General features: G+C 33.2%; 1 protein-coding gene and 1 non-coding gene across 4 annotated transcripts in view; one reads left to right on the top strand and one right to left on the bottom strand.

Moving 5' to 3' along the window:
* LOC106145196 (uncharacterized) overlaps window positions 1–27853 on the top strand; it is a 146479-nt gene that overhangs the window by 19831 nt on the left and 98795 nt on the right. The gene's annotated exons all lie outside the window — the stretch shown is intronic.
* The window catches only part of Hspa4l (heat shock protein family A (Hsp70) member 4 like), a 49418-nt gene that overhangs the window by 10817 nt on the left and 10748 nt on the right, over window positions 1–27853 (bottom strand). For both annotated transcript variants that reach the window (XM_078020703.1, XM_078020704.1), the window contains exons 4-17: window positions 25864–25986; window positions 23476–23575; window positions 22964–23097; window positions 21139–21383; window positions 20707–20783; window positions 19429–19580; window positions 18872–18978; window positions 16904–17037; window positions 15019–15218; window positions 10835–10933; window positions 8721–8858; window positions 5365–5490; window positions 4990–5097; window positions 1620–1739 (exon numbers count right to left, since the gene is read on the bottom strand). In XM_078020703.1, coding sequence (XP_077876829.1) covers window positions 1620–1739; window positions 4990–5097; window positions 5365–5490; window positions 8721–8858; window positions 10835–10933; window positions 15019–15218; window positions 16904–17037; window positions 18872–18978; window positions 19429–19580; window positions 20707–20783; window positions 21139–21383; window positions 22964–23097; window positions 23476–23575; window positions 25864–25986 — 1863 coding nt within the window. The remainder of the gene's footprint in view (window positions 1–1619; window positions 1740–4989; window positions 5098–5364; window positions 5491–8720; window positions 8859–10834; window positions 10934–15018; window positions 15219–16903; window positions 17038–18871; window positions 18979–19428; window positions 19581–20706; window positions 20784–21138; window positions 21384–22963; window positions 23098–23475; window positions 23576–25863; window positions 25987–27853) is intronic.

Below are 27853 nucleotides of genomic sequence, written 5' to 3' on the forward strand. Positions count from 1 at the left end.
GAACAGTGCTTAAAATTCACCACTGCTTGATAAATGTAAGCTCCTATATCTGAAAAGTTTCTGGTGCTGGTCTCTCCTACACAATAATGCAGTTATAACAATGATAAAAAACTGGGGGATAAAAGTGAATTATTTATTTGAAAGTAAAACCAGTAAACCTGTCCCATGGATCAAGTTCAAGTGACTGCCTAATTTGGTGGTGGTGGTGGGTTACGAGGAATTGAAGTCAAAGACACTAGGCCATTGAACCACATCTCCAGTCCTATTTTGTATTTTATTTAGAGTTCCTTAGCGCCTTGCTGAGGCAGGCTTTGAACTCTCTATCCTACTGCCGCAGCCTCCCCATCCGCTAGGGTTACAGGTGTGTGCTACTGTGCCTGGCTAGCTATGTTTTTAATAAAAAGCTTTTTTGGGGGAACATGACCACATCCATTTGTTTACCTACTGTCCATTGCTGCACTACAACAAAGAGATGAAGAGCTGTAAAGACAATATATTAAACACTGCAAAGATTCATATTTATTAATTTTCTTCTCAAAGATAAAATCTGGTAACCACTGGTTTAGAGGAGGAAAATGGTATGTTTAATTTTGTTAAATTTTTCTGTTATAGTTACGTAAATTATATGTCCATTTGAATACATCTCTCAGGCCTACAAGTATTACAAATTTAGTATGTATCTAAAAAGAATAAAGGGTATATATGGGGGACCAAGGATGATTAATGAGCTGTGAAAATGACCAAAAGCAACTAAAAAAAAAGCAGCCAAAGAACAACGTAAAGACTATGAGAGTTCAGTCTCTCATAATCCCACAGGGGAAAAAAATGTTTCCAAAAGAATCTCTTTTTCACTGTATGAAAAATATAAAAATGAAAATCTTTTTTAAAAAGAAAACAATTTGCAGGGTTAGGTTTATGGCTCAGTGGTAGAGTGCTTGCCTATATGTACGAGGAACTGGGTTCAATCCTTGGCACCACATATAAATAAATAAAGGAACTGTGTCCATCTACAACTAAAAAAAATAAAAATAAAAAGAGGAAGAGCCCATGGCCATGTGACTATGCAAAATGATTGAAGTGATGCAGCCAAAAGCTAAGGAACACGTAGTCATCAGAAGCTGGAAGAGGCAAGGAACAGATCGTCTTCCAGTGTTTTCAGAGGGTCAGAAGCCCTGCTGACACCTTGATGTTGTATTTCTGGCCTGTTGAATTGTGGGAAAAAAAATAAGTTTTGGGCAGGAGTTGTGGCTCAGTGGTAGAATGCTTGCCTGCCTGTGTGAGGCCCTGGGTTAATTCCTCAGCACCGCATATAAATAAATAAAATAAAAGATACACTGACAATTACAAAAAACCACAATAATTTGGTCACTGGATTAATGTATATAGTGGCTTGAGGAAAATCTACAAAAGCCAATGATTTAATTTAAGTATATCAGAATCCTCTATTAACTGTCTTCAATTAAAAAAAAAGTTTTAAGTATGGTTATACAAAAGTCCCTGGAAATGGACAGCAACAACTACTACAGCTCTGTGGCTGAGAAGTTTTGGACAGATCCCACCTTTCCCAGGTACACACACACACACACCATCAATTCACATTGTCCTTATGAATTCAATACCTTGTTTCTATAGGCTTCTATCACTTTCATGACAAGTTGAATCTTTTTTCCCAAGTCATTTAAAGCTTTTGGTCTCTCTTCATGTTCCATGTACCTCATTTGAATAGGCTGGCCATACTTCTATTAATAAAAGAAAAATGTTAAAAAGAACAAGAGCTTTAACATAAAATTTATTTGGCTCTTTGGAATAATATAATGGCTATACTAAAACATGTTCCCTCTATTTCCCTACAAAGAAGTACTTCCACTGGCTTTTGTTCATTGTTAAGGAAGAATGCCTAACAAGCGCCTTATTTCTTTCTCATTTATACAATTACCTCTTGATTCTTATTTAAATCCAAAGTCCCAATCAAAACTTACTTTTTTTTTTTTCAAAGATAGGTGAGAATACTTTACAAAACTATTAGAGAAAGAAACCATAAGGACTATATTATAGTACATATAGAATTCATGGATTTTAAACTTGGTTTCAAAATTAATATAACTCTATAACCATATAACTGTATATGCAACATGATTATTGACAGTTAATATCTGCTATCTTTTATATATGTGTGCATATTACATATATATAAAATCATTAGATTAAAATGCATACTCTAATTTCTTTCTCTTCTAAGTGCTTCGATTTGTTTCTCAATGTTAAAACCACCTACACAAACTTTTGAGAGGGAAGCACATGAAGGACAAAAAGAACTATTTTCTCTTAAATTCTTTTATATACTAAGATAAAAATGAGAATAGATTAACAGTAATTTCAGATTTACAGAAAAGTTACAAAATAGAAAGCCAGCCATTATCACTGCTTTCCTCTAATGTAATATCTAATGGTTCATTTGTCAAATCTGAAAAAAAAATTCAACACTGACAAGTTAATATTGAACAGAATCCCAGTCTTTATCCAGATTTCACCTCTGTTCCAGGATATCATAATGCATTCAGTGAATTTAATTTTCAAAGAGGAGCAGATACTTCACTTTTTTAAAGGTCACCTCAAAAACAAAACTAGGGACTGGGTAATATAGCTCAGTTGGTAGAGTGCTTGCCTCACATACACAAGGCCCGGGTTCAAGGCCCAGCACAACAACAACAACCACTACCACCACAGAAATGTGAAAAATTCTGTTAACATTCATTTCTATGGCTTCTTAATATACTTAAGGCAAAGAATCAAGGTTAAGTACTGCTAAGATTTGCAATTATGTCCACTGGCCTCAGCTGCTTGGCTTTCCCAATATTTAAAAAAAAAAAAAAAAAAAAAAACGGGCCAGGCGTTGCAGCACATGCCTGTAATCCCAGCCACTAGAGGAGTTGAGATTGGAGAAGTGCACGTTGTTGGCCAGCCTCAGCACTTAGGGAGACCCTGTCTCAAAACAAAAAGTAAAAGGACCAGGATGTAGCTTCATGGTAAAGTGCCTGGGGGCTCCGCCCCAGTACTGAAAAAAAAAAAAATTTAATGTACATTTCCCTTAGGGATGTGGCATGTTAAAAAAAAAAATCACTGAGAATATAAACTATGATAATGCTTAATTCTGCTGATATAAACAGATTTTTCTAGTTGCTACTTATTCCCTTTGGAAATAATTTACTGGCATGAAAATAATTTTTGCATGATTATTAGTTTCTTTTACTTTGAAGTAACATCTTTTGTGTTTTCTTACCCTACTATCCTCAGTGCTTAAAGGGCTGTAATTTCCAAATTCTAAAATCCTTATTAATCACATCACTAGCATATATGTAATTTCCTGCTACTCAAAGAGTAGTTCATAAACCAGCAACACCAGCATCACTTGGAGGCTTTAATAAAATGTAGAAACATGGGCCCCTCCCATATCTACTAAATCAGAATCTGCTTTTCAATAATAGCCTAAGTAGTACATATGCACATCAGAGTAACTCAAAGATCCACACTTCCAAGAAATGACTAAAATTTCCTTTCATCCTTCCAATAAAACTTAGAGGTATTTTTTTTTCTAGAATGGGGAAAGGGTTGCACAGCATAGCCAGCATGGACAAAGAAGCCAACAGTGGTCTTTCCTCAAAATCATACCAATGACTTAGGAAAGGCAGACATGGTGGTCAAGTTTAAATTTTTTTTCTGAAAGGACATTCAAGAGCAGAGGTGCTATCTCTGACATCTTGGCTGCTTGGTTTTTCCATCAGCTACACTGCAGAAATACAACAGGTCAGAGTGTTATTACTCCCCAAATCACAGAAGTGAAGGGTGATTCTTCCAATAAGCAGGAAGGGATCAAGTTGATAATTCTATCACTTCTTAAAAAGACAACTCACTAATACATAGATGCAAAAGATTAATTCTGTTCACTTTTTAAACACTTACATTTTAGTATTATGATTATATATTATCTCAGTTACACAGCACTAGTTACTTCTTATATTTCCATAGTAAATAAAATCAGCATATTGAAATGATTATCTGCATTCCCATATTGATTACATCATTATTCAGAAAAGGAAAGGGACAAAATCTATTCATGAATGGACAAAGAAATGTAATACAGTTCAGCCTTAAAAAGAAGGAAATCCAACCAGGCATGGTGGCCCACACCTGTAATCCCAGTGGTTGGGAGGCTGAGGCACGAGTATCACAATTTCAAAAACAGCCTCAGCAACAGAGAAGCGCTAAGCAACTCAGCAAGAACCTGTCTTAAGTAAAATACAAAATAGGGCTGGGAATGTAGCTCAGTTAGATCCTCAGTACTGGGATAGATCCAATCACTTGGAACAACTTGAATTAACCCAAAGGACATTACACTAAGTGAAAATAAGGGAAAAAAGACAAATACTGCATGATCTCATGGGTCTATATTATAAAGTCCAACTCCAAAGCAGATAGTAAAATGGTGATCACCAATTGGATGGAGGGACGAATGGGGAGACGATGTTGAAAGAATGCAATATTTCAATTAGATAAGAGATAAGCTGAAGAACACAGCTGATAACAATATTATATATCTGAAAACTGTAGATTTTAAGTGTTATCACAAAAAAAGTATGTTAAGTAATGCATCTGTCAAGTCTGATTAATATTAATTCAACCTGTTTCTTTTTACTTTTTTCCATTTTTTAAGTTAAATTTAGTTTATTCAATGTTGTATTTGACAGAATACAATTCAATTCATAATACACAACTAGAACAATTTTTCATGTCTCTTGATTTAGCCATTCTAAGATATATATATATATATATATTCATATGCATATAAACATGTTGTACACCATTAAATATATATAATTTTACCTGTCAATTAAAAATATATTTAACTAAACAAGTACATTGCCTTTATACCATAATTTTTAAGAACCAAATATTTCATTCAACCCTAATATGGAACTTCAAAATCTTTACCTTTAGTTCTTGAAGCTTATCCACATAAACTTGTTTAGGTTGGTCCTCTCCTTCTTCATAAAGCCAATTTTCTGTGTCCTCCAGTATTGAAGACAGTTTACTCACGTCCTAGTTATACATTTAAGAGAGACCGATTACAAATGCTTTCCTGATTTAAAAAAAAAAAAGTCATCAAGGAAAGACAGGATATTTTTCAGTTAAATTTATGATTTTTCTGACTCATGTTTTTTACCATGCTTTAATTTGGAAAAGAATTATATTCCCGAAGGCTCAGGAAGATTGATAACAAATTTGGTACACTTATCAATATAATTCATACTGACATTTTCAGGTAAGATTTTAATAGCTCTCAAAGATTATGAAATTTAGACTTACTTCTGGAGTGATGAATTTTTCGTAGACAGTGCCCAGTCTGTCTCTAAAATCATATACATATTCTTCGACTGCATTTTTAGCATCGTTTCTTTCTTTCTCTAACTTATCCTGCATTATCATCTTCCCCTATTCAAAAAGTTTCAGATTAACTGTCGTAAGAACATACGTTAGAGAAGTGCAAATCAAAACCATAATGGCACCACTTCATACCTATTAAGAGGAAAATATTTTAAGAAATTGAAAATAAGTATTCATGAACATGTGGAGAAACTGAAATCCTCACACATTAATGGTGGGAATGTAAAATGCTGCAGCCACCATGGAAACTGACAGGTTCCATAAAAAACACAACACAGAATTAGAATTTTATTCCTCCAAAGATACCCAAAGGAAATGAAAGCCGGGACTCAAAACAGTATTTGTTAATTACAATTATTCACAATAGCCAAAAAAATAAAAACAATTCAAGTGTCCATTTACAGATCCATGGATAAATGAAATGAATGTACAATCAATGGAATTATTATTCAATCTTAAAAAGGAATGAAATAGGGACTGAGGTTGTAGCTCAGTGGTAAAGCATGTGCCTTGAATGTGTGAGTCACTGGGTTCAATCCTCAGCACCACATAAAAATAAATATATTCTGTGTCCATCTACAACTAAAAAGTATTTGAAAAAAGAATAACATCTGGTACATGCTACAACAACATAGGTAAACACAAAAGGACAAGTACTCTATGAGTTAATTAGACCAGGTAGATTCAGATATAGAGAAAGCAGTACTGGGGAATGGGAGAAGGGAAGAAGGGAGAGTTAATCCTTAATGGTTACATAATTTCTGTTTTGAGGCAATGAAAATTTTTGAAAATTGTGGTGATGTTCATATAACATTGTGAATATAATTAATGACACTGAATTGTACATTTATAAACAGTTAATATCGGGATGGAGTTGTGGCTCAGCAGTAGAGCAATCGCCTCACACATGTGTGGCCCTGGGTTCGATCCTCAGCACCACATAAAAATAAATAAAATGAAGGTATTGTGTCCAACTACAACTAAAATAAATAAATAGAACAGTTAATATGGCAAATTTTATGCTATATTAAAGCATAATTTTTAAAACTTCATATTGTAATATGCAAAAATCACTATATACTTTTTAAAATGTGTGAACTGTGTGCCATGTGAGTATCTTCATTTTGTTGCATATAGATTTCCAGTTTTCCCAGCATCATTCGTTGAAGAGGCTATCTTTTCTCCAATGCTTGTTTTTGGCGCCTTTGTCTAATTTAAGATAAAAGTAATTATGTGGGTTAGTTTCTGTGTCTTCTACTCTGTACCACTCGTCTACCAGTCTACTTTGATGCCAATACCACACTGGTTTTGTTACTATTGCTCTATAGTATATACAGTTTAAGGTCTGGTATAGTGATGCCACCTGCTTCACTCTTCTTGCTAAGGATTGCTTTAGCTATTCTGGGTCTTGAATTTTTAATGAATTTCATGACTGCTTTTTCTATTTCTATGAGAAATGTCATTGGGATTGCATTAATCTGAGTAATGCTTTTGGTAGTATAGCCATTTTGACAATATTAATGCTGCCTATTCAAGAACAATGAAGATCTTCCATCTTCTAAGATCTTCTTTAATTTCTTTGAAAGAGTTCTGTAGTTTTTGTTATAGAGGTCTTTCACCTCTTTCATTAGGTTGATTCACAAGTATTTTATGTTTTTTGAGGCTACTGTAAATGGGGTTGTTTTCATTTCCTTTCAAAGGATTTGTCACTGATACAGAAATGCTTTTGATTTATGGGTGTTGACTGATTTTGTATTCCTGCTACTTTGCTGAATTTATTTACTAGTTGTAGAAATTTTCTGGTGGAATTTTTTTGGGTCTTCTAAGTATAGAATCACATCGTTGGCATAAGGGGCTGGAGTTGTAGCTCAGTGTAGAGTGCTTGCCTAGCACATGTGAGGCCCTGGGTTCAATCCTCAGCACAACATAAAGATAAGAAAATAAAAGTATTGGCCCCACCTCCAACTACAAAAAAATATTTTTTAAAACAATTGCTGAATAAAACCGACTGTGTCATTTATATATACTCAGGTTCACACCCTAGTTTCCCTGTTTATCAGCTTGAGATCAACAAAGTCACCTAACCTCCAATTTCTGATCCTAAAATAAAGTGTGGAATTGTAACTTACTGTGATTTTAGTAAGACTGAGTAATTTATGTAAAATATTTAGTACAATGCCTGGTACTGAATAAATGTGAGTCTCAGTAGGGGATACTAAGTGACTGATGCTGAGATTTGGAGATTCTGAATCCAAAGGTTACTCTCTGACCTTGGGCAGCTTAGTATAGATTGGCCTGAGTTTTCTCATCTAAAAAATGGAAAGCTATGCTTCATATATTTGTTTTGAGGAATAATGAGATATTAAAAGTATTTAAAGTTGTTAGCAAAAAGTATTATAATCAAAAGCTAATAATCTACAGATAACAAACAAAATTGTCATTTTAGGAAAAATGTGGTATTTTAAACATAAAAGTTCTTTATAAACTACAATGCACTGACATAAATAATTTAAAATAAAAATTAAAAACTAAGAAAAATGTCATATATGATACCTGCCAATCAATTCATTCCTTTGGGAAAATTAGCCTCCTGACATAATACAAGACCTCAAAGAATGCTTACTTCACACAAAATGTACTTTTGATGTAAGTACACACAAAAAAGTATTTAAAGTCAAAATTTCTTGTTAAAATAACGTACAGTTGGTGGTAAAATAGAAGGCACTCTTGAGACTGACCTCTTAATGCCAGCCAAGCTTGAAGAAATTAGGAACCACCACTAAAAAAATAAAATAAATTACTTCTAATATAATTACTGATGAAGAAATAAAACTTGTTACCTCAAGAGACTAGTATTAAACATGTAAGAAAATGTTAATGAAAACAGATTTTTAAAATCTATTCAACTAAAGTCAGAAAACATGACTAGAACCTTAATCTCAAAGGATATGCATTTTAAAAAATGGAGTTGCTCATAACTTCACCATGTGACATGTGCTAGTGTTTCTACTAATGACAGAACTTAAGGGGGCAAGAATCCCAAGTCTCAGAAAGGTGCTTCTCTTTAGAGGATATAGTATTATCTTTCATATAAATAAGATAAAATTATTGTAAATGATATTAATCTAGTTCAGTATTTTGTCAAAAATTATGCGAGTGAATGATCTACTTAATAATTCCTCAGGTATTTTTCACTTATTACCCAGAATTTGGAAATTACTGACTATAAAATATCAGAATATACCACCACGTTTCAAAATTCAATCCGATTTATATACCTCATTTTCAATGTAGCTGTTGAGAAGATCTTGGCCCAGCTGTCTACATAGGGTACTCTGGATAGGTAGATCAACACTCTTGACTTTTCCCTTTTTAATGGTCTGATTTAATCGTTCTTGTTTTTCTGAGGGTGCTGTCTGAAACAAAAATTTAAGAAAAGTGAAAATTTCTAAAACTAGCTTAAAAATAAATTTAAGAGTAATTTTAGAGGTGAAACAAAAATGTAAAAGTCAAACTACTACTACTATTATACTTTAAAAATAATACAATAATAAATCTGTTCTACATAACAAATATTGGGTCATAAATGTAAATCTATAGTACAAAGAGCTGCTACTTCACACACACTATGATGACCATCATTTAAAAAAAGTAAACAACAGGTGTTGGTGAGGATGTGGAGAAATTACAATCTTCATGTATTGTTAGTGAGACTGTAAAACATATAGTGATTTTTGAGAACTATGAAGCTCCTCAGAATCTCAAGCAGAGATACTGTATGACCCAGCAATTCCATTTCTGGGTATTACACCCATACAAAAATGTGTACATGATTTTTCATTAATAGCAGTATTCATAATGGTTAAAAAAAAATCAAATGTTCATCTCCTGATGAAAGGACAAATAATATGTAGTATATGTTCATCCAATGAAGTATGATTAAGTCCTTTTAAGGAATGAATTATTAACACACCCTACTAACTAGGATGAACACTGACAGCAAGCTTAGGGCAGGAAAACATCAGTAACTATATTCAGGTGAAATATCCATTTATCTATAGAAACTAAAACACATTGATGGTTGCCTAGGACTGGCAGAGAAAAGGTTAGGGGAATGAAGAATTAATGTTAACAGTAAGTACAGCACTGTTTTGGGGGAAATGAAAATGGCCTGAAACTATGATTTCCAGTGGTAAACCCTCCATGAATATTCCAAAAATCACTCAACTGCATACTTAAAAAGGGTGAATTGTATAGTCTGCAAACTGTATCTCAAGCTGTTATTAAAAAAAAAAAAACAGATTAACCAATACAGATTATATATTCTGTGCAATTTAGAACAATCTGTTGAAGATGATAGAATAGTTATAGCCACAATAGAACTTTCCTTTTTTAAGGTAATGACTAGATGGTAAAATAATTACTCTCAAAGAGTAAAGAGTGGAGTAATGACCAGGCATGGTGGCACACAGCTATAATCTGAGTGGCTTAGGAGGCTGAGACAGAAGGATCTTAAGTTCAAAGCTAGCCTCAACAATTTCAGTTCTTAAGCAACTAAGACAGACACTGTTCCTAAGTAAAATATTTCATAAAAAGGGCTGAGGATGTGGCTTGTGGCTCAGTGATTCAGGGTTCAATCCCTGGTACCAAAAAAAAAAAAAAAAAAAAGAAGAAAAAAGTGGAGTAATTTATTTATCCTTTCAAAATTTACATTTCAAAATGTATCTGCAAAAAGAAATATTCTATGCAGCAAACACTTGGAGTGGTTAACTGTGAGTTGCAGAGCACTGCAAACTTAAGTTTCCTTCATCTGACTTGTTTCACACCTCAAGCTTTCTGATACTGTATGACTTATATATATATATATGTATGTATATATTTTAGTTATACATGGGACACAATATCTTTATTTTATTTATTTATTTTTATGGGATGCTGAGGATCAAACCCAGTGCCTCACATGTGCTAGGCAAGCATTCTGCCACTAAGCCACAACACCAGCCCTACTGTATAACTTTTAATGAGAAAGTTACTGAAATATCTGTTCCGTTTTCCTGTGAAAAATAAAATTATACACATATTATTAGGGTCATATTATAAAGCCTCAAATAATGAAAATTGAAATATATTCATTCTGGCTGTAAGTTTTCCATAATTTCCCATAAATCTAACATTAAAAGTATGAAGTGTATTAACCCATCAAGTCCCAAGTTTTCAATTCTGCATACAATATTCAAACTTACCATTAAGTGGTATATTTATTGTTGAATTTAAAATTTTTATATATGTTCCATATCTGAGAAGATGGGACAATATGTAAACCATCATTATAAAGAAAATAATTCAAAATATCAATCTCAAAAGATAAAACTATAGAAACAGAAAATCAAACCTTTGTTTTGGCTCCTGTATGATCAATTTCCTCTTCTGGGGTATGTTCAGCATGAACTTTTTGATGAACTCCTTCTTCTTGGTCAACCTGCATTTTATCCTGGAAAGAAAATATATAACTGATAATATATGTGGAGTCTTATTAGTTTTCTTAAAAAATAAACTATTTTAGGTGGCTATACTGCATGCCTGTAATCCTAGCAATTCAGGGGGCTGAGGCAAAAGGATCTCAAGTTCAAAGGTAGCCTCAGACACTATCTCAAAATAAAAAAAATAAAAAGGGTTGAGAATCTGGCTCAGTGGCAAAGCACTCCTGGGTTATTCCCAGTAACAAATAAACAAGAAACTACCTTAGAGCTCAAAAGCCTGTTTTGAGATGTGAGAACATGTTTCTCAAATGAGAACAAAAAACTAATCCATTAATAAGTAAAATAAAAAGATGTACTTAATGCCATATGAACAAATCTTGTTTATATTCACCTGTGACCAAATAAATTGCAAAATACAACAGAAAATTGTTCTTAAACTTATAAAGATACATAAGACCTGGCTTACAAAGAAAGAGAATGTTCAAATTAACAAGAAAAATGTTTATAAGGAAGAAAATGGAAAGATAAAGTGAAAAAGATATGTAATTTATTTCACAAATTCAATCTATATATTAAAAATGTAACAAAATACTGAAGGAAACTCATTGAAACTACATAAAAGATGTCTCTGAATTATTAATTTTTTGTTTTGGTATTGGTGACTAAACCAGGGGCACCCTGACCACTGAGCTACATCCCCAGCCTCTAGCATTTTTTTTAATGTTCAAACAATCTGGCTAAGTTGCTGCAACTGGTGCCAAATCTGCAATTCTCCTTCTTCAGGTTCTCCCTGGTATTAACAGGTGTGTGCTATCATGTCTAGCTAAAATATGAAATTATTATGTCTGAAAAATAAACTTTCAATCTACACCCCCTGCTCAAAATGGACTCTCCACTTGGTAAATAAGTGTAAATAACAGATTTTCCTGAGGACCCTTCTTTCACCAACATCTTTAAGAAAATTTAGAACATAGGAATCCAAATAATTTAGGTCTTCTATATCTAGAATTGAGCAAATATATAATACCCAGAAAGCTTTTTAGAATAAATGGTCACTTGTGCAAAAAAGAAAAATAGATTAGCAGACGACTCTTTTGAGTTAAAAGAGCAATTATTTCTGATGTTCTAAGACCTTCTTTCTAACACTAGACCCTCCTCAGATCCTGTGATGGTTAAGAGGTGAAAAAGTACTGAGTTGGGGCCACATAAGACCACAAATATTTTATTAACACTAACATGTTAGACAAAAATGTTGTCAACTAAGTGGTCACACTGCTTTATTGCTTAAAATTTTTACTTTGTACATATTGAAAAAAATAATCTCCTCTGTTAATATTATTTCATCATTATTGTCATTTCATCACTATCACATAGGTAATTTACCATGCATCCTCAGTTATGTCTCTTGACTATACAGAAGAAAATAATTAAGCCAAATATGGTAAATGTATTTCTAAAACTTCTTGACATTGCAAATCCAACTTTCTGAATTACTTTATCTACTTGTTAAATGTTTTCCTTTGTTGTGTTTTTTTTTTTTTTTTACAGCATCATCCTCTTTTCTGCCAAGGGCATCAGTAACACATTATTTGTTTAAAAATGGGTCTTTAGTATTTTCTTATAAGCCACTGACACATACAATGCTATTTTAGCTTACCAGCAAGTCATTATAATGGCTAAGACTTGAATGGTCCTTAGTGGTTATGATGACAGAAAGGCCAGAGGGCTGCAATCTCTTAGTCATACTAGCAGGAATAAAAACTAAGTTCACATATATATGCAAAGGTTCTTAGATCTATATCATGACTACTGCCAAGTCCAAAAGTGAATGTATGATGTTATCCTTCATAATGATAATTTAGTTCATGTGCATATGTATGTATATATGTATATGAAAAAATTACATAGATGTAAAAAAATTATCTTATAATTAATATAGAATGGTGGTCATTTGTAATGACTTTAAAAAGAATATTCATAGGAATATTATTAATAGTGGGAGAATTAATGGAATCTCTAGATTCTGGCTTCTGTGATTTTTAAACACCTGGGAATTGAAATCATCTTTGAGCTCCTTGCTATATATCCAATCATGCATTTCAGGCACTCTTTTGTTATTTGCTGAATAAGTAAAAAAGCACAGCACTTAAGAATAAAATCCAGAATCACTATCATGAACTATAAGATTTTCCCCTTGATCTACCTTCTCAATTTCACTTTTTCTTGCCACTGTCCCCCTTCTCTGTTCTTATATCCTATGCATCAGTCACCTTTCTATCTGTTAAAACACAAGGGTTTCCCATTTTGTGGTCTGTGTACTTGCTATTTCCTCTGCTATAAAAATACCCACTCCTTTTCTGTACAAACTGCTTTTCCATCTTCAAGGCTAGTATACCCATTCCTTCCTAGTAAACTTTCATCACTATCACAGGTAATTTTACCATGCATCCTCATTAATTTCCTTTATATTTACATGCCAGCTCATTGCTTCTTGCCTGTCTTTTACGACTAATATGTAAGTTTATAGATTTTCTAGGTTGTTTTATCAATGGGTCTGAAGCACCTAAAGAGTGTCTTTACTACATACAAATATTTTAATTAAAAAAGTAAATAAATAGGGTTGGGGTTGTGGCTCAGTAGTATAGCACTTGACTTGCATATGTGAGGCATTAGGTTCGATCCTCAGTACCACATAAAAACAAATAAAACAAAAATAAAGGTATTGTGTCCATCTACAACGAAATTAAAAAATAAATAGAAAACCCAAATGGACACGAATTGGGAAATACTTAAATTGTTGTCCATTAGCATGATGAACAACATACAGTTGCTCTGATTCCTGGTTCTGTTACATGGTCTAAGGTAACTTCTTAGTATGACTAGATAATGAATGTAAGGAGAGGTATCAATTTTTCTCAGATATATATAGTGTATCAATTTTTAGGAAAATCAGAGCTATCTTAGTTTAAAATGGAAAAAAAGATTCTGCTTTGAATTGGTACATATTTTTTTTGGGGGGGGTGGCTTTATAATGGATATTTAAGCTTTTTTTAAATTTTTCTAAATACAAAATTAAAGAGAAATCCCAGAGAATCTTAATGCTTCTAAGAAATAAAGCACATAGGCTGTATTCTACAAAATATACTAAAATCATACCTTTATTATCATGAAGCATGAGAAAATAAACTGACGATTTATTCAACACCTATTTTATCAGCTATGGTAGAGATTTAAAAAGAGATTATATAGATAACATGTGTTCATCAATCAATGCTTAATATATGATCCATAATGTTAGTTACCATTCTTTCCCCCTTGAATGTATAAATCATAAAAAGAATATTTAGGAACATCTACTTAGAAATCCCTTATGAAAAATTAATTATCTTCATTAATAGACTAGGACACTTCCTCCTGCTCAATTTAAACAAGGAATATGTAATAATAGATAGTAGATGGGCAACATGATGAGGGGGGATGCCACAGTCTTTATAGGAAGTACTTGGTAGAAGGCAAGAAAATCTAGGGTAGATCTTCAAATATGACTGGGGAAAAAAATCTAACAAATACCACTAAAAACAATTTGTGTAATGAAATATAATCAAGTTCCCCTAAGATTCCTTCATTTATAAGTACAATAAGAATCAATTCAGTGTAACGTAACTTTTAATCTTTACTTGAATGTTATTGAATATACAGCATATTCCTTTGCAGATATCCTCTAACTACTAAATCCTGAAGAAGTCTATTTGTATACATCTGTGTACAGTGCAAAACTGATTTTGAATTGGTTTTATCTGTACATACCTAGCCACAGCAAATTATACTTTTAATGGAAATGAAGAACTTAGAAAAAATAATTTCAAACTCACATGCTCTACCTTAATGTTATGAAAGATGCACAAATCTCCTGAAAAGTGTATTACAATGTCAAAAATATGTATCATTTAAATAGAAATCTAAGTTTTTCACTGACCATAGCAGAAATTCAAAACAAAATATCAGAAATTAATGTATTCAACCATCAGAATAGCAGTTATAATTAAGATATTGTATGTATTTATCAGGGAAATCTTGAGACAGAATTTCTACATACCACATCATCTTTATTTTCATTCTTAAATGTAGCTTCTGTTTCCATAGGAGAATCACTGTGATCCCCTTCCACATTCTGCTTCTCAATTACCGATGCACTAGCCACACTGAAGATTCCATGGATGTTAACCCGAACTTTAACTTTCACTTTGGAACTATCACCATCAGACTGTGGAAAAACATTCTGAATAGTGAAGCTCCCTTAAGGAAAAAAGAGCTTTGATCAGTACATGAGTTTCAGATAGGGCCTCAGCACATGCTAGACAAGCAGTCGACCTGAGCTACTCCTCAAGCAACCTTTCATTCAATTCTTTATTCACTAATTTTACTACTATCTTTAAGATCTTGTCAAACAATTATATACTAATTACTAAGGGGCAGGTGCTTTCCCCATTATTTTCTTTATATCATAACAAAACTGATATTAAGACTGAAAAAGATTTACTTGCTCAAGATAATCAATGGTAGAAAAAGAGTTGCTATTTTAACCTGGGAAAATTTAATTCAAAGGCAATATTTAACTTCTCAATACATTTTAACACTTGTACTCTGAAGCCATTAAACTAAATCCAATTTCTGAGTCTGAAAACAAATTATTACCCTTTTATTTGGTGGGGGGAGGAGGAGGTAACTGGGGATTGAACTCATGGGGACTTGACCACTGAGCCACATCCCCAGCCCTATTTCCCTATTTTGTATTTTGACAGGGTCTCACTAAATTACTTAGGTTCTTGCTTTTTGCTGAGACTGGCTTTGAACTTGTGATCCTTCTGCCTCACCTCTCAAGCTGTCAGGACTATAAGCGTGCGCTAGCAAGCCTAGCATACATTACTTCTTAACTATTGAGTTTTATAAATCATAATCAACCTGGTTAATTCATAAAGCAATTCCACTTTTTTTGTATTTTTCCTATAACAAAATTAATGATATTCACAGTACAAGAGAGAATATCAGGCAAAAAAATCTAGATAACCTTTTGATGAGTTGCGTAGTGTCCTAACATTCATAAGTTGAAGTTCTAACCATCTTAGTACCTCAGAACACAAACTGTGTATTTGGAGATAGGGATTTTAAAGAGGTCATTAAAATGGATGTCATTAATCCAGTATGATCAGTGTCCTTACGAAAAGGAGAAATTTGGAAACACACACATACACATATGTGAGAAGACATGATATCAAAATGAAGAAGGTCATCTACCAATAAAGGAGAGGGGCCTGGAACAGATCCTTTCTTTATAGCCCTCAGAAGGGACCACAACTGCGGATACCTTGTTTTCAGACTTTCATTTCCACAACTGGGATAATGAATTCGTATTGTTCAAGCCATCTATTTTGCAGAACTTATTATAGCAGTGTAACAAACTAATATAACACTCAATAGTTTGTACACTTTAAATGACATATATGAAATAAGCTATAGTTTCTCTTTTAGTTATCAATATAGAAAAACTTAAAAACTTAATTATTCCTTCTCTTTGAAATGCTATTAAATTGCATTTTTATATTATATGAAGAGATTACTCAATGAAAATAGATATTATCGTCTTCCCACTTTCATGTTAATCTAATAATATTCATTGTAGTTGTTGCCAGTAAAGTTTAAAATCAGAATATAAATTCAGTCTAGCAGCACAACTTCAATTTCATTGAAAAGTAACCTTCACACAATGTTTGCAGGCCAATAAGTCAAAATGAATTAAGAATACTCAAACTTGCTGTCATCTTAAAAATAAACCGAGCACTAAAGTACCTATTTACAGAAAAGTACAAATATCTTTAAAAATCCAGAGCTGGTTTAGCTGAAACAATTCATTTGTTTCTTTGATTCCACATTATTTATAAAAGGCCAAAAATTCATGGAAAAAATATTTTGAGTTCTCTTACCAATTCTTGGATCAGGATAAGGCACTTCATGCAAATTAGTATAAAATGCTTCTAGATCAAATGGTTCCTTCTTGTGAAAAGTAATGACTTTTGAGAATGGGGCAGGATGGTTCTTACAAAATACTTCACATTCCCTAAAATACAGTGGGAAAGACATTTAGAAAACAAAAAGTGTGCCTATTAACTTAATTACAGATCCATTTCATTCTTAATTCACATGCAGCAACTCCAAGGATCTCTATGAAAAAGGTTAAAAAACTACTTTGCTTATTACAAACATGAATTTTGACAAGTTTTCAGAATGTCTGCCATAAAAGGACAATTATATACTACTAAAAGGAAAAATTACCTGAATAACTATTTTCCTGAGAATATGCATATTTTAGGTTAAAGATGTAGGGATTATAGGTTTTCTTCTTCTGGTTGATATTTGAGGATCAAGCCCTGCCCACTGACTTCCAAAATACTTACCATATGAAACCCTTCTTATTCCTGTTCCCTTAAGGAAACAAACAAAAACAACAACAAAAAAGAAACAAAAAAAAAAAAAAAAAGAAAAAAGAAACAAAACCCTTTTATTTGGAAATAAACTCATAGAAGGATGCAAAAACAGAAGAATGGTCAATGAATACTGCATATCCTTTGCCTAGATTAGGTACTATTAACATTTTACCCCTTTGTCTTATTATGAGTGAATGTACACTCTCTCTCCTTGGGCATTTTCTTCTCAACAAGAGTGATACCTGGTATGAATGTATACTTAGTAGGTATATTTCTCTGTTGATTCTATCATCCAAATCCCAGTTTTCTCAATTGGTGTAATATTGTCCTTTTAAGAATTTTCTACCTCCCTCTCCAAATACATGAAGGTTTTCTGTTTGTTTGGTACTAGGGACTGAACCCATGAGCACATTACCACTGAGCTAAATCCCCAGCCCTTTTTTTATTTTGAGACAGGATCTCACTAAGTTGCTTAGGGCCTTGTAAGTTGCTGAGGCTATCCCTGAACTTGCCACCTTCCTGCCTCAGCCTCCAGAGAAACTGGGATTACAAGCATGCATCACTACACCTGACCAGGAAGTTTTTTTTTTTGACCCCAAAATTTTAAAATCCACACAATTCCCATTCCTTAAATGAGGTTTAAGACTATACTTTATAGTAGCCCAGAAACTCACTTTTTAAAACTATGATGATCCTAATACCTTACTTATACAAATTTGAAAAACTCCAATTTATATAACTTTCCAAACTACCTACCAATATCTTTTTTCTTACTGTACTTATTTGGATACATTTACTTTCTAATTTAGCTCCCCTATGCTTTTCTTATAATTTTCTTCCTAGATAACTTATAACTTTAAATGATATTAAATTTTACAGAAGAATACTTCTTGCTCTGAAACTGATGTCAAAACAAAGTCATTCAAATACCTTACAAGTTATAATCCTCCAGTATGTATACTCTGGCTCAATAATTCTCCACCTACTGCTATTTTTCAGATATTCCAAACTGGACAAGGATGTGTGTGCAAAGCTAATAAAAGTGCTTGAAATATAGCAGAAATGTGACTTAATGTAGTGTTTTGGTTCAATTTATTAAGGCATACACAACTATTGAAGAGTTATTTTCTGTTCAGATGGAAAGGTACTTTTTTCTTTTCTTTCTTTCTTTCTTTTTTTTTTTTTTTTAAGAAACAAGCTACACTACAGATGTTCAGGTGATCTGATGTGTACTAAATAGAAGCATGCTTTTATTTGTGGATATTCAAAGAAAAGACCTGGGACAGCTCTTTTCTTATTATTAAAGGTGATTACACCTATAAAATGGGGTAAGGGACTTAGGTTACAGGAAATTCAAGGTTTTTTACATTTTTAGATTCTGATTTTCATTTGTAAGTCAGCATTATATTAAAAGTAGGTTATAAAGAGTTGGGATAAGCTCTTTAAAAAAAAACACACAAAACTTACCCAGTTCCATCTTCAAAAGAGGTCTTCCATCTTAATGTAATTGAATAGGGAACCAGGTCTGTTATAGAAAATTCACGCACTTTGAATGCTGGTGACAGAATTGCACACTGAAATAACAAGTATATACCATACTTATATCAGTAAATACATAGCAAGAGTTATCCCTGATTGAACTGCCTAATAAAGTCCTTACAGTGAAACTGTTATTTTAAAAACAATTGCTCCTTTGGTAATGACTAGTGAAAATTTTAAAGGGCCAGAGTACTTCTTATGTAACTTTAAATAAATGAAATAAGAACATTAAAAAATCTCCACAAGGAATTTTAAATAGGCATAGTTCCAAGAATTTATAAAATCAGCATTCTTTCAGTGTAATTACAGGCATATTAATCTTATTAGAGTTCAATAATATGAGTGAGAACAACAGAAACTTATTAGGAATAATTTCAATGACTTTAGACTGTTATGTAGTTGGAATACATTATATTAAAAAGGCCTCCTTTTCAGACATAAGACCCATGTTTGCAAAATTCACATTCTGGAATAAAATAACCAACCTGCAATGCACATCCTCTTGCAACAGCTTCATCAGCATTTAGGGTGGTGCTGATGTCCTTAAGGAAGAACTTCGTGATCTGTTCCTTCACTGCAGGAATCCGTGTTGCTCCTCCTACAATTTCTATACTACTTATGTCTTCCCGTTGTAAGTCTGGAAATAAGATGTTTTTCAATGAGAAAAGTAAGATAGCCTTCAAAATTTGCTAATAGATGGCACTGGAAAGTAGATTTTAAAAGATAAATATTTTACTATGCTCAAAAGAAGATAAAATAGCAGATGTAAACAACTGAAGGCAGAAAGATGTAAACAACTGAAGGCAGAATTAATGTAAGTTATCTATGTCATATATACCGGACTTGGTCCAGATGATGGAGTCATCATAGGACAGAAAAGTTCCTCTTATATTTTAAATGTAGTCAGCCTCCTTCAATTTTCTCACTTTCACCTTACAAACTTCTGTAGGAGGTTACTTTCTGGTTTGTTTTGTTTTGGATACTGGGACTTGAACTCAGGAGGCATTCCACCTTTGAGTTACATCCTCAATTCTTTTAATTTTGAGACAGGGTATTATTGACTTCCCCCGGCCAGCCTTGAATTTTGCTTGTTTCTGCCTTGGCCTCTGAAGTACCTGGGATTACATGTGTGCACCACCACACCCAGCTAAATCATGATTGTGTGTGTGAGCATGCACTCACATGAGTGGTACTGGAGACTGAATTGAGGTTTCCTATATGCCAGGCAAGTAAGTGTTCTACCACTGAGCTACATTCCCAGTATCCTCTATAGAAGGTTTTTTTCCCTTTTCGTTTTTATTAGAGCTTTATTGTTATACATAGTAGTTGGGTTCATCCTGTTCACTCATAGCTACATGGAAATCAGTTTCAGTTCATGATTCCTCCCTTTTCCCCTCCCATCCTCCCTCCCCTCTTGGATTCTCCTTCCTCTACTAGACTTATTGAAGGTATTTTTAATTGCCCACCAAAATTAAATAAATAAAAGTAATCATATCCCAATGATTTAATTAATAATTAAAGTTAAATGGGCAATTTAAAAATCTTCTATATATACTCACATCTCCAAACAGAACATTGGCTTTATGATGTAAACAATCAAAGGATCAAGTTTTCATAAACTCAGAATTCTAGTGTCCTATCTTATGACTAAAGAATGAATAATTTAATCTAAAATGAGAAATACAAGTCTTCTAAAGAAAGTGAAGTTTTTATTTGCTTTTACCACATGCTACAGTTTTGACAGTAAAACAATTTCCACTTACTAGCTTGCTCCATTACTGCTTTTAAAGGTGGTTCAACCCTGGCAAAGAGGGAAGCACACAACTGTTCAAATTGAGCCCTGTGAGAAAATACAACAAAACTCATTATATTTGGATAAAAAGTTAAGCATACCTTCTAAAATAACAATTAAAAAATCAAATGTGACTGGACAAGGTGGCACTCGCCTATAATCCCAACAGCTTGGGATGCTAAGGCAGGAGGATCACCAGTTCAAAGCCAGCCTTGGCAAAAGAGAGGCGCTACCAAACTTGATAAGACCCTCTCTCTAAATTAAATACAAAATAGGGCTGGGGAAGTGACTCAGTGATCCAGTGCCCCTGAGTTCAATTCTGGCACAACCCCCTGTCTTCCCAAATCTGATGTGATCTGAACATAATAAGGAAACAATTTTCAAATTGAAAAACACATGGTACCTGTTCATTTTACTAGAAACATCAAGGTCATTCATGAAACACTCAATGTTTAGTGGAAGATCGGATGCATTTGCACTCATTAGCTTCTTGAGTTTTTCACATTCCTGATACAAACGTAACAAGGCCCGAGAGTTTTCTTTTACATTTATCTTATATTTGGTCTTGAACTCATCACAGAAGTAGTCTACTAAGGCCTCATCAAAGTTCCTGCCACCCAAATATGGGTCAAAGGTAGTAGCCAAGACCTGTTTAATTAAAAAAGCAAAACTAAATTTTGAGAAACAGATTCTTTAAAGAAAACAATGAGAAAAGAAAAATCTCTAAAATTATAACAAAACAAAGTTAAAGAACTTATCAAAAAAGTTAGATCCATACCATAATAATTCTGAAATAACTGATTACATCTAAAATTTCATTACCTCACAGCCTCTTTGATTTTACAATAATACTGAACCAAAAAATCAACTTTGACAGGAAAAGTTCTAAGCATATATACAAGAACAAACACCTAAAAAAATGAAAATCTAAAGATACTCAAATATAATTGTCAGTTAACAGGTCAGGATTTAGGCATTTAAAAAAAATTAAATTAAAAAACAGTTTTCCAACATAAGAATATAAGAACCTAATACTTCAGAGAGCAAATAAGCAAGCAGAAACAAAATTTTGAAAAGTTTTATGAGCAATAGGCTCCCAGATAGTTTTGTGGAAGGGATGAGCCACAGTACTTCAACCCCACAGAACCCTCCCCCCATCCGCCCCAGGGTAAAATACGTACACACTTAGAGATAATACTAAAAGTGAAACCCACTGTTGGGGATTCAGCTCTTTCTTCACAAGAGCAGGTGAAAGCGGAATGGGAACATCACAAAAGGATGTGAGCATCATCTGAGAGTGATGTCTAATCAACAAACTAGCATGGAAAATTCATGTGCAGTCTGCTTATGAAGTCCAGTGTTACGTAAAATTATCTTGGTATGTAACCAGAACAAGCATGCATTCTTCTGGAAAGAAGTGCTGTGGTCTTCAAAAAGCTCTCTGATCTTCAAATTATAGTTCACTAAACTCTAAGGTAGCTAAGAGAAAAGCTTAGGAAAGAAAGAAAATGCTTTTTAAATTAAGTTAAAATTTAAGGTTAAAGGTCAAGAATTAAACCAATTCACATAAAAAACAACTCCATATTTAGCATGAGTCGTTTATTTCCCTTTAATTTGTGGATTATAAGGGATGTTGTTATAGTACTATATACTGCAGGATAAAAGGCTCTTTCAGAGTTGGATAAACAAAAGCACTTTATCTTCCAAGTACTCTACTCACATGCATAACGGAGAGAACTTGCCTAAATCTGGACAAATAGTCAATATGAAAACAAATGTAAAACAAAATATAGATTATAAAAACATGAGGTTAATAGTGCTATATTATTGAATATTACTATAAGGACTCCCAGATAGAAAGTTTTCTAAAAACAATGTGAATTATTTTGGAAAGTAGTTCCTATAAGTTTATTTATAGACACTTTATGTTCCCAGATAGCAGATTTAACACCTTAACAAGAAAGTAATAATGATAAAAATAGCTAACACATATAGCTTCTGCTATATACCAGGCTTCCAATCATTTGCTATGTGTTAACTTGCTCTATTCTCAAAAATTCTAGGAGGCAGTTACTGATATTATCCTTAGAAAAGAAACTAAAGTTTAGAAAGGTTAAGGTCACAGTTTTTAAAGGGCAGAGCCAAGATTTAAGCCCAGTCATTAAAGTTCTCTATATAGTCTGTGCTCTTAATAATAAGTTAATACAGCAAATCATTTATTTACTTACTTTAAGTTTTCCTTTGTTAAAAGCACAAACCGAGACCTGATAGGCAGAATGTCCCATATCAATAAATACTACATTTCTTGGTTTCTCATCTAACGGGGGAAGATCCTGTTTATAAATTCCATATGCTAGTGCAACTGTGTAAGAACAAAGAATTGGGTTAATTCTAGTATAGAAATTACTTGGAAAACACGAGATAAGTCACTCACTGTACTTTAATACACAGTACAGTAATATATACTATTAGTTTCAAAGTTAATTTTTTCCCTAATATATACTATTAGTTTCAAAGTTAAATTTTTCCCTACTATCTACAACTGTATAATAATCACATCTAATCTAAAGCAATTAAAACAAATTTAACCTCCGCCAAAATGTAATATTCCAAAGCAACTGGCTTATAAGAATCAGCATATTACAAAAAAGAAAAAGAAAAATGTTGTTACTCATTGGAAAAAAACTGTTTAACAATACTTTTCTTACAGTGACTTTCAAATTACAGAGTGTGTGCTTACCTGCAGTAGTTTCATTCATCAACCTTAAACAATTTAAGCCTGCAACCTGAGCTGCAGCCATCACAGATCTTCTCTCAGCATCAGTGAAAAAGCTAGGAATCTGATATTTAAAAACAATAATCAAGTATATAAGTTTGATGTAATAGATTTTATTATTTGAAAATGTAAACATTAAACTTGTGTGTAATTTAAGACAAAGTGTATTAATTAAATAAATGAGGAAGAATACTAGTGCTAGTTTTTTTAAGTTTGACCATTTCTGTACCATAACGATTTGACTTAACATATGAACACTAATTTAAACATAATTAGTAACATGGCAGGACTGCCAAAATTCTATTAGTTTAAACACTGCCATGTTAGTCTAGCTGCTATGATTTGGGTGTTGTTTGTCCCCAAAAGGTCCATGTGTTGGAAACTCAGTTCTCACTGTGGACCTTTAAAGGGGTGGGGCCTACTGGGATCCTTAGGTCAATGAGGGGAGATGCTCTAGGAAGGAACCGTGGGACCCAATCTCTTTGGCTTCCAGTTTAGCAATGTGAGCCTGCCTTCCACAAACACTCCTGCCAAGACACTGTTAGGCACTCTAATTAGAGGCCAAACTAATGTGGCCACCTCATTATGGAGTTTTAGCCTAAGATATCTGTTTTCTTTAACAAGTTAGTCTGGCTGAATTTTGTTTGAAAAGCTGACTTACCCTGATTTGCTATTGACAAAAATTCATTTACTTGCCCATGTAGAGCTCACATTGTGTTTACTGTACTAACCACAAAGTTAAGCATAAGTTTGTATTACTTTGTTCTGACATGAAAGTAAAAGTACAGTGAAATTAAGAAGAAATTTGAACTTAAGATGGATTTTTTTTAAAAATGTGCACCATTCTGATATATACATTCAAGAGACAATAAATATTAACTAAAGAGTTGTTAAGTATGGGCTTAGGAATTAACTATCCCTACACCTCAATTTTTATTAAAAACAAAAAAAAACAAACAACTTTTTTCTTTGGCAATACTGGGACTGAATCCAGGGGTACTAACTGTATCACTGAGCTACACCCCCAGCCCTTTTTCATTTATTTTGAGACACAGTCTGATGAAGTTGCCAAGGCTGGCCTCAAACTCACAATTCTTCTGCCACTGGGATGACAGGCATGCACCACCTTGCCTTAGTTGCCTTGCATTTTTTTTAATGTTTATTTTTAGGCATAAAATTGGGATGAATAATATCTACTTCAAAGTGTGTTTCTGACAAAAAGGTTAATGTATATAAAATGTTTAAAATAGCAAAAAATCAAACAATAATAATCTCTTTTATTTACCAGTTTTAAATGGCTAGAAAATGAATATTAAACTCTGTTTTTCTCTCATAAAAATTTCCAAATGCTGTTGAAAAAGATTTATATAGCCAAGTTTTAATAATATTCACATTTGGGTGAAAAAACTGAAAACCAACTACATTCAATGGGGTCTCGAGAGCGAAGCAACAATTATATTTATTGTTTAGAATACAAAAGAGACCAATAGGTTAGAAGGGGGCGGGGTTCTGGCAAAGATGAGGGTAAGGGGAGGTTTGTGAGGAGGAAAATTGACCAAATGATATGCATGTACCAATAAGCCATAACAAAACCAACCATCCTGTACAAAATGTACGAATTTTAAAAAAGCACATGAGATTAAAAAAAAAAACCCTTCAAGAAAGATCTTTCCAGCTGGGCACAATGGTACATGCCTGTAATCTCAGCAACCTGGAAGACCTAGGAAGGAGGATCACAAGTTCAAGGCCAGCCTTAGCAACTCAGCAAGATCCTGTCTTACAATTGAAAAAAAGGCGGGCATGTGGGTCAATGGTTACATGCCCTTGAGTTCAATCCCCAATACCAAAACAACAATAAAAACAAAAACCAAAACAACCTTACATTCACATATATGCCATAAAACATTAAAGTCCCCAGACATGGGAAGTTGGGTGTTATTTGGGAAAAGTCTTTAAGTGGTACCAGTAAAGCATACCTTAGTATTTGGGGCACAAGATTGAACCCAGGGGTGCGTCAACATCCCCAGTCCCTTTTAAAAAATTTTTGTATATTTTGAGACTGGGTCTCATTATGTTGCTGAGACTGGCCTCAAACTTGAAATGCTTCTGCCTTGGCCTCCTGAGTTGCTGGAATTCACATACATTAATTTTAAGTTTCCCTGATTGTTACAAGTGACATGTTAAGTTCAATCTAGAACTTTAGCAAATAATTTTTTTTTTTAATGGAAAAGTCAAAATGAACTTAAGGTTATTTTCTGGGTAAGGGATGAAAAGTATAAAGGGGAAAAACATTTCTATCATTAATGGATTAACATTTCTTGAGAAAATATGATTTACTGAAATAAAACTTACTGAAATCACACAGTCAGCCACTGGTTTCTTCAGGGCATTTTCTGAAGTCTCTTTAAGCTTGGCCAACAGCATTCCAGTAACTTGCTCAATTGCAAAAGGTCTGTCTTCTTCTAGATACCGCACCTTAAACCAAAAGTTATTTGAGTCATTTATTTATCCAACAAATACCTTGTGAACGAACATCTATTCTATATGTGACATACAACAGTAAAAAAGATAAGAAGTCCTGGGCTTAAGAAAGTTTTATTCCAAAAAGACTGTCACTCTGAAATAATGACTTCATTAAAAACAGTACCATCTCATTTCTGAGGTCCTACTATTTCAACACATACAATTACATCCTAGGAGATTATTTTCAAGTGGCCCTACTGTCTTACATCCTCCACCTCGCCCCAAGCAATTTTTATTTTTACTATATCATATTTTTCAACCATGATAAATTAAAGAACAAGAAAAAAAATTTTCCTTTGAAAATAAAAACCCTTCGTGGATTTAAAATGAAAGCTTTAGTCAGAAAATGAAATCATCAGGAAAAAAAAACTCCATATTAAAAAAAAAAAGGAAAAGGGGAGGGAGGGGAGAGGAAGGGGCATGTAGGTAGGAAAGATGGTGGAATGCGATGAACATCATTACCCTAGGAACATGTATGAAGACACGAATGGTGTGACGCTACTTTGTGTACAATGAGAAATGAAAAACTGTGCTCCATTTGTGTACTATGAACTGATGAACTGAGATGCTGACATTTGGAAGACTTCTGGAAAAAACTCTAAAGCAGCACAATGTATTTGGGTACAGCTCAGATGTGTATATAAATATAATGATGTAAGATTTGCTTTGAGAGGCTGGGGTTATGGCTCAGTGGTAGAGCGCTTGCCTCGCACATGCAAAGCCCTGGGTTCAATGCCCAGCAACACATAAGAGGGCTGGGGATGTGGCTCAAGCAGTAATGCACTCGCCTGGCATGTGTGGGGGGCCGAGTTCAATCCTCAGCACCACATAAAAATAAAAAAAATAAAGATGTTGTGTCCACCGAAAACTGAAAAATAAATATTTAAAAATTCTCTTTAAAAAAGATTTTCTTTGAATCATAACTGAAATTGATATCCACTTGTGTCCATTTATAAGAAAGTTCAAAAACAAATACTGTAAAAAAATAAAAAATAAATAAAACAAACCAAAGAAGAGAGGAGAAATAAACCCTAATAAAATAAAGAAAAATTGAATCAAATACCATGATCTGAGTGTGTCTATGGGGGGTACCATAGTATAGCATTCCTTTGCATAAAAATATTTTAAAAGGTGAAAAAAAAACCAGCAAATTATATTCAAATGCATGTATAAAAAAATAACTGAATAAAATTCACAAAGTTGAACACTGAAAATCTTAAAGTCTTCAAAAGATGAAGACTATTCCAACACAGGACTGACTGGCATTTTCAAAACCTTCTCAAACATAAAAGTATGTGGGAATTCCATCAAAATAAAGATTAGTAAAGTAGAGAAGGGTGGGGGTTGAGGAGGAGGAACAGGAGGATAGGATAAAGGAAAAACAGTGGACTGAATCTGACCTCAATTTCCTATGTACATATATAAACATGCCATAGTTAATCTAACCTTTATGTATATGCACAAGACACTAACAGATCAAGAGAGTAGAGGAAGGGAACAGGGGAAGGAGGACTGGGGTCAGGAGAAGTACTGTGAATTACAACAAATTATATTCCACAATTTTATAACTGTCAAAATGAATTCTAATGTTATGTATTTAAACTAAAAAGAATCAGAATTTGTTTAAAAAGATTAAGTTTAAAAATATTTACTTATTGTACTTCCTGTGTTATTATGGGGAAAAGAACAAAATTCTTTTCACCTAGGTACAGACTCTCATTATAAATATATTAGATGCTAAAAATTTTGTGTGGCTTTCTTTAAAACTATTCTGTTTATATCAGCCTTTTATAAACAAAGCACTATTTATTTTCATGTT

The sequence above is a fragment of the Ictidomys tridecemlineatus genome, chromosome 9 (assembly GCF_052094955.1).
Source record: "Ictidomys tridecemlineatus isolate mIctTri1 chromosome 9, mIctTri1.hap1, whole genome shotgun sequence".
NCBI classification, from domain to species: domain Eukaryota; kingdom Metazoa; phylum Chordata; class Mammalia; order Rodentia; family Sciuridae; genus Ictidomys; species Ictidomys tridecemlineatus.